Genomic DNA, 8,226 nt, shown 5'->3' with positions numbered 1-8,226 from the left:
TCTTTCTGTTATCCTCATAACCTTACTCTTTCCTGTATTCACTTTTAATTTTCTTCTTTTGCACACCCTATATATATATATATATATATATATATATATATATATATATATATATATATATATATATATATATATATATATATATATATATATATATATATATATATATATATATATTTATATATATGGAGGGAAAGAAGGGAATGTATGAAAGTATAGTGGCACCAACACTCTTTACCGGTGCTGTAAAAAATATGCAGAAAATTCTGAGTGTGGAAATTAGGAGAAGGTTTGGAGTTAATAAAAGTATTAGTCAGAGGGCTGAAGAGAGGTTGTTGAGGTGGTTTGGTCATTTAGAGAGAATGGATCAAAGTAGAATGACATGGTGAGCGTATAAATCTGTAGGGAAAGGAAGGCGGGGTAGGGGTCGTCCTCGAAAAGGTTGGAGGGAGGGGGTAAAGGAGGTTTTGTGGGCGAGGAGCTTGGACTTCCAGGAAGCGTGTGTGAGCGTGTTAGATAGGAGTGAATGGAGACGAATGGTTTTTGGGACATGACGAGCTGTTGAAGTGTTAGCAGGGTAATATCTAGTGATGGGATTTAGGGAAACTGGTTAGCCGGACTTGCGTCCTAGAAATTGGAAGTACAACGTTTGCACTTTAAAGGAGGAGTTTGGAATATAGACAGTTTGGAGGGATTTGTAAACTGTCGTATCTGAGCGTCTCTGCAAAGACAGTAATTGTGTGTGAGATTAAAGTGTTGAATGATAATGAAAGTATTTTCTTTTTGGGGATTTTCATTTTGGGTCATGGTGCCTCGGTGGGACGGTCGACTTGTTGAATATGTGTATATATATATATATATATATATATATATATATATATATATATATATATATATATATATATATATATATATATATATATAGTACCCAGGGAGGTACTACCGTCCTGCCAAGTGAGTGTAAAGCTGAAGCCTGTAATTGTTTTACACGATGGTAAGATTGCTGGTGTCTTTTTTTTTATCTGTCTCATACACATGCAAGATTTCAGGTATGTCTTGCTACTTCTACTTACACTTAGGTCACACTACACATACATGTACAAGCATATATATACACACCCCTTTGGGTTTTCTTCTATTTTCTTTCTAGTTCTTGTTCTATATATATATATATATATATATATATATATATATATATATATATATATATATATATATATATGTAGGTATATGTGTGTGTGTGTGTGTGTGTGTGTGTGTGTGTGTGTGTGTGTGTGTGTGTGTGTGTGTGTGAATTCATTCACGGAATATTACCCTGTTCACACACACACACACACACACACACACACACACACACACACACACACACACACACACACACACACACACATATGTATATATATATATATATATATATATATATATATATATATATATATATATATATATATATATATATATATATATATATATATATATATATATATATATATATATATATATATATATATATATATTATATGCATTTCATAATTGACCGACTTGTTCTTTGTTAACCCAATATCTCTCTTATGTTTTTCTTTCCTCTTTTCTCCACTATTTTCCATTCTCTATTTTTCCACCTTCACCTTTTTTTTCTTCCCTCTTCTCCTTTTCTCGTTCTCCACATTTGTCCTCTCTTTCCTTTTTTCCTCCTGACACTGACGTCAGTACCTCCGTCAGGTCGATCTGGCCGCTGACGTGATCACGTATGACTCCGACGACGAGGGCGACACACCGACGAGGATGTCAGGGCGGCGACGCGGCGCAGGCGGCGCTGCCGGTGACGCCAGCGGCGTGGGCGTGGCCCGCAATAAGCGAGGCACGCCCATGTACTCTCGCGAGGACATACGAGAACAGTACTGCATCAACGACAAGGAGCTTCACGCACTCGAGTCCACCAGGAGGAAACCCATCTTCGGTTGTCTGACGTCCAGCAACACACAGGTGAGTACAAGGTGTACGTAGGTGCGAGTTGCACCTCTACACGTGTGAGTGGCAGATACATGCAGGTGATGCATGTGGCACCTGAGCAGCATGTGTCAAGTGTCAGGTGCCTCTCTATGCTTCCCAGTCCAGAACAAATTTGCGCACTGAGAAGATTTCTTTTTTTTTTTCGTTTGGTTATAGCCTTTGTGGTTTATTTTGCTCTCAAACTTCGGTGGTTTATTTTGCCGTCAAGTTTTGGTATTTTTATTGCGTTAAAGATTTGGGTATTTATATGTTTAAGCTCTGGAGATTACATTACATTCAAGTCTTGGGGATTTGTGTTACGTTTTTATGGCGTCCCTCATTACACCCTCCCTTCCTCCCTCATCAGCCTATACTTTGCTCTTCCTGACCTGTCCCTCCCAATCACCCACTCCTCTCCATCCCTCCCTCACCCACTCATTTCCCCTCTCCCTCACTCACTCTCCCCCGAGCCTCAGAGATAACAATTCCTAAGTTACAGTAACTCCAGCTCTACTGTATCGAAGCCTCTTGAAGCTCCTAGAGCTGATGAATCTTTACTGGAATACTTGACCATATCCTCGTTGGTTGCTGAAGTCTCCCAGCTCAGGCCGACGGATTTCAGCACCCTGTATGATGGAACAATACACAAATAATCCGCACATAGGGGAGAGGAGCTTATAACGACGTTTTGGTGTGTTTTTGTAAATGGTCCAAGTTGGACCGGCACGTCGTCGTAAGCTCCTCTCTCCTATGTGCGGGTTGTTTGTGTATTGTTACAGTCACGGTATTGTGTTTTTTTGTTCTAGATGGACTATAAATGGGAAACATTGCTGCCTCTGTGGCAGCCACAGAAGATACAGCGAGCCTCTAAGCTCATTTAAACCAAGTTTTCCAGTTGGCTACTGACAACAATATGATGTTTACTGAGGACAACTTTCAGTTAGTACGTTACTGAAGAATGGAGAAAATAAAATTAAGTTTGGATTTAAAGACAAACTCAAACCACTCGATAGAACGTGTGTCAAATGTGAGAGACATGAAAGTGATAATGCCAGTGGATCTCACGTTCAAGGAGTACAACGATGTTTCGATCACAACTTCAAGAAAAATGTTAACAAGACTTTCAAACAAAGATGGAAAGCCAATGATGATACTCTTTAGGTAACTCGTTCTCTCTAGGCTGGAATATTGCTGTGTACTAACGGCCTCCTGCAAGGCAGGCGAATTGTTCAACTGAAAATATACAGAAAATCTTCACAGTTCCTATTAACTCAGTCAAGTACCTAAATTACCGAGAACATTTGACGTCCCTAGGATTCTACTTCTTAGAACGTAAGCAAAAAGATGCATCATAATCTACACCTGGAAGATACTGGAAGGACTGGTCCCAAACCAGCACACTGAAATTACTGCTTATGACCGCAAGAGGCTTAGCAGGTGATGAAAATTACTATTAATGAAAAATAAGTGAGTGATGAGTACACTGAGAGAGAACTCAATAAGCGAAGAGAGATCACGACTCTTCAACACGCATATGGGGGATTGCCAACAAACCCCTGGCTGTCTTCAAGCAAAAAGTCGACAAATTCCTCAGAATAGTTCTTGATTATATGGGTTGTGGTCTGCATGTTGGACTGTGGGAGCCGGACACCAACAGCTTAATAGATCAAGCCAGTAACCAGGAGGCCTAGTCTCGGGCTGGTTCGTAGGGAAGGTGACCTCAGGAGGCTGCTCCAGGTAACCTCCTGATAATACAAAGTAGGATAATAATTTAATTTTAATTCGTGTTAAGCGCTATACCCATGTGGATCATTCAGCGCAGTATATGGTGGAGGCTCGATCCTCCGTCTGCTGAGCGTGAGACAAACGCAGTTTCTACTTGTACTCAAATGATGTATAAAGTAGGATAGCAGTACACTGCCGGTGCAACCATTCTTGTTTGACTCTTAATTTACATTCACTGAAATATTAAAGAATCTGAATATTCTTATATTATTGACCGACCTATTCTAAGACTTTTTTTTTCTGTAGTGACTTGTGCTATATCTTTGATAATTTGTATAATTATTTTTGAAAGCGAGTCCAAACAATCATTATTCGTACTTCTGAGGGATTGTGAATGGTTGTGTCAGGTTTGGCAGTATACTGCTTCACATGGCTCACGAAATCATTATTACATGATTGCAAACAATCCACGGTACGGGTGGGGATTGAACTCGCGGCGAGTGAGTCGTAAAGCTCCAGGCCAGCGCGTAAGCCACTGGACCACTTGGCTACAATAAGATTCATCCATATAGGTATATTTATACACCACAGGGAAGTTAGCATGGGCCACCACTGTGACCACAAATTTTTACAGACGAATCGCCCGCCACACTGGCTTGGGATTCATCTGTAAAAACTTATGGTCACAGTGGTGGCCCATGCTAACCTACCTATGGTGTATAAATATACCTAGTTAGATGAATCTTATTGTAGCCAGCTGGCCTGGAGTGTTACGACTCACTTGTCGCGAGTTCAATCCCCACCAGTACCGTGGTTTGATTGCTTCACGTCTCTACTCTTGACTCTGCTAGAAGGAAGTGTTGGTGTTGTCTCAGTGGTCGCTGGAGCATGACAAGAGAATTCCTCTGTTGATTAGCCTAAGTTAGGGCTCAAAGTAGGCCTAAAAAAAATTCAGTAAGGGATAGCAGAATGTTAACATGCCACCATCCACCTCCATCCCCCCCTAACACCCTCCGCTCTCATCCCGTCCCTCATCCGCACCCCATTCTCCTGCCCCTAACCTCCCTCATCCCTGCCCCCCCTCATCCCAGCCCTCCATCCCCTGCCCCTCACATCCCCCTGCCCCTCCCTCCCCGTCCCTACCCCCTTCCTACCCCCCTCCCTTCCCCTCCTCTCCCCCTCCCCTCCTCCAGCAAGGGAGGTCAAGTGTCCCCGCCAACCTGCCCAACACATCAGGTAATTGTCAATTAAAACTCAGTCTCCGGGTCCTCCTCGAGATGTGCAAGTGCTTCCTTCTATGCTCTCGTATATGAAGAGCTCTTGATCCAAGGAACTAGAGCTGTCTTCCGCCCTTCCTTGGATCTGGTCTGATTGCCGCCCATTCCCCAAGCGCTGTGTGACTCCTACGGGTTTAGCTCTTTCCCAGGTACAGACTAACAGAGAAATTCCATGGGATGAGGAAGATTGTCTGGGCCTTACCTAGCCTCTTGGGATGGAGGCTAGATGGAGGCTGGATGGAAGCTGGAATGGAGGCTGGGTGGAAGCTGGAATGGAGGCTAGCTGGAAGCTGGATGAAATCTGGGATGAAGGCTGGGTGGAAGCTGGAATGGAGGCTAGCTGGAGGCTGGGATGCAGGATGGATGGAGGCTAGATAGATGGATCTCTAGATGGAGGCTGGATGGAAGGCGAGATGGAGGCTGTATGAAAGCTAATATAGATGCTGGATGGAGGAAGTCAGCACAGCCTCTCACTGTGTGGGGTGAAGCAAGCGTCTAGTGTGTGTGATGTCTGTTTGAAGGTGTTTACAGAAGACCAAAGCACGTACACGAACTCCTTCGTTATGTTTGATATTCAAACACGCACAAACACACACACACACACACACATACACACACACACACACACACACACACACACACACACACACACACACACACACACACACACACACACACACACACACACACACACACACACACAGCACCAGTTTGCAACCTACACCTGGTCAAGCACGTCAAGAAATTAGAGAAAGTGCAAAGATTTGCAATAAGGTTAGTTCCAGAGCTAAGGAGAATACCCTACGAAGAAAGGTTAAGGGAAATAGGCCTGACGACACTAGAGGACAGGAGGGTTAGGGGAGACATGATAACGACGTACAAAATATTGCGAGATTAGATAAGATGGACAGAGACAGGATGTTCCAGAGATGGGGCACAGAAACAAGGGGTCACAATTGGAAGTTGAAGACTCAGATGAGTCAAAGGGATGTGGAATAGCCTAGAAAGTGACGTGGTGGAGGCAGGAACCATACATAATTTTAAGACAAGGTTTGATAAAGCTCATGGAGCACGGAGAGAGAGGACCTAGTAGCAATCACTGAAGAGGCGGGGCCAGGAGCTATCACTCGACCCCTGCAACCACAAATAGGTGAGTGCAAACAGGTGAGTACACACACACTATTATTCTCCCCCTCCACTCCACTTTCTTCCCTCCCTACAGGTCCAACTCAAACATTTTCCACTTTCTTCCCCAAGCAGCCTTCCCCATGCAAGAAGAAGAGTTTGTTACCCGCCTGCTTGCGTGGGCGTGTGCCCTCAGACGAGAACGTTTACATTAAGAGTCAGTCCGCCCACACTTCGCCTGCCCACCGCCGGGGACAGACAGAAGATATAGACTACGAGGACGAGAACTACTTCAAGAGACGACCTCAGACCATCTGCTACACCGACCCCAGGAGACTGGCCTCCCTAGACGACTCCCTCGCCAGGGTGAGTGTTGAGTACAACAGGGAGGGGCAACAGGGAGGGCATGGAGGGGTAGTAGACAAAGCAGGTGGGGCCCCAGGGACCGCAGGGGAAGGGGTAATAGTAGTAGTAGAGAGCCTGTTGAGCAGCATGGAGAGCAAGTGATGTAGCAGGGAAGACAAGGAGGGTAGATGGGAGCAACATGGAAGGTATGAGCAACATCAATGACAGATATGAACAGCAAGGATGACCGGTAAGAATAGTAAGGATTGGAGGTATAAATAGAAGAGATGGCAAGTAAGACTAGCAGGGATGGCTGTTATGAACAACAGGTATGATCAGCAGGGTTGGCAAGTAAGAATAGTAAGGATGGCAAGTATGAACAGCAGGAATGGTAGATAAGAATAGCAGGGACGGCAGGTATGAACAGTAGGTATGAGAAACAGGGATGACAGGTATCAGCAGTAGGGATAGCAAGTATGAGCAATAGAGAAGGCAGATGGGCCAGGAGTGTAGAAATACAAATGGAAACTAGAAGTTGAAGGAGAGAGAGTTAATTCAGTATGGGAATAGAGGACAAGAGGAACGCATTAGGACGGGACGCAACGAAGGTTAACTCACGGCACGGATTCCAAATTAACCTTAACAAGGACTAAATAGGAACGGGAGTAGTCGAATCAGATAACTTATGAGGCAGGGTTCAATGGCTGGAGCTTAACCCCAACGGATGCTCCGGTACAGAATAGTAAGAGAGCAATGCTCGTAATTGTACAGTGTTGTCTGTGTGGGGGTAAGGTAGAGTGTGTGTGTGTGTGTGTGTGTGTGTGTGTGTGTGTGTGTGTGTGTGTGTGTGTGTGTGTGTGTGTGTGTGTGTGTGTGTGTGTGTGTGTGTGTATGTGTGTGTGTGTGTCTTAACGGCCAGCTGGAGTGTGGTCTTAACGATCGGGCCAGGAGGGGTGTAACGACCGGGCCAGGAGGGGTGTAACGACCGGGCCAGGAGGGGTGTAACGACCGGGCCAGGAGGGGTGTAACGACCGGGCCAGGAGGGGTGTAACGACCGGGCCAGGAGGGGTGTAACGACCGGGCCAGGAGGGGTGTAACGACCGGGCCAGGAGGGGTGTAACGACCGGGCCAGGAGGGGTGTAACGACCGGGCCAGGAGGGGTGTAACGACCGGGTCAGGAGGGGTGTAACGACCGGGCCAGGAGGGGTGTAACGACCGGGCCAGGAGGGGTGTAACGACCGGGCCAGGAGGGGTGTAACGACCGGGCCAGGAGGGGTGTAACGACCGGGCCAGGAGGGGTGTAACGACCGGGCCAGGAGGGGTGTAACGACCGGGCCAGGAGGGGTGTAACGACCGGGCCAGGAGGGGTGTAACGACCGGGCCAGGAGGGATGTAACGACCGGGCCAGGAGGGGTGTAACGACCGGGCCAGGAGGGGTGTAACGACCGGGCCAGGAGGGGTGTAACGACCGGGCCAGGAGGGATGTAACGACCGGGCCAGGAGGGGTGTAACGACCGGGTCAGGAGGGGTGTAACGACCGGGCCAGGAGGGGTGTAACGACCGGGCCAGGAGGGGTGTAACGACCGGGCCAGGAGGGGTGTAACGACCGGGCCAGGAGGGGTGTAACGACCGGGCCAGGAGGGGTGTAACGACCGGGCCAGGAGGGGTGTAACGACCGGGCCAGGAGGGGTGTAACGACCGGGCCAGGAGGGGTGTAACGACCGGGCCAGGAGGGATGTAACGACCGGGCCAGGAGGGGTGT

General features: G+C 46.6%; 1 protein-coding gene across 11 annotated transcripts in view; it reads left to right on the top strand.

The window, feature by feature from the left end:
* The window catches only part of LOC128691649 (uncharacterized), a 621,418-nt gene that overhangs the window by 493,577 nt on the left and 119,615 nt on the right, over window positions 1–8,226 (top strand). For 8 of the 11 annotated variants that reach the window (XR_011392438.1, XM_070088824.1, XM_053780496.2 and 5 more), the window contains 2 exons: window positions 1,723–1,986; window positions 6,252–6,485. Coding sequence is in view for 10 of the 11 variants with exons in the window: in XM_053780496.2 (XP_053636471.2) it covers window positions 1,723–1,986; window positions 6,252–6,485 (498 nt within the window). In the remaining variant the exon portion in view is untranslated. The remainder of the gene's footprint in view (window positions 1–1,722; window positions 1,987–6,251; window positions 6,486–8,226) is intronic. The other 3 variants (XM_070088825.1, XM_070088829.1, XM_070088822.1) reach the window with 1 other exon arrangement.

This window comes from Cherax quadricarinatus, chromosome 26 (assembly GCF_038502225.1).
Source record: "Cherax quadricarinatus isolate ZL_2023a chromosome 26, ASM3850222v1, whole genome shotgun sequence".
Lineage (NCBI taxonomy): Eukaryota > Metazoa > Arthropoda > Malacostraca > Decapoda > Parastacidae > Cherax > Cherax quadricarinatus.
This window is presented reverse-complemented; position numbering and strand designations above follow the sequence as displayed.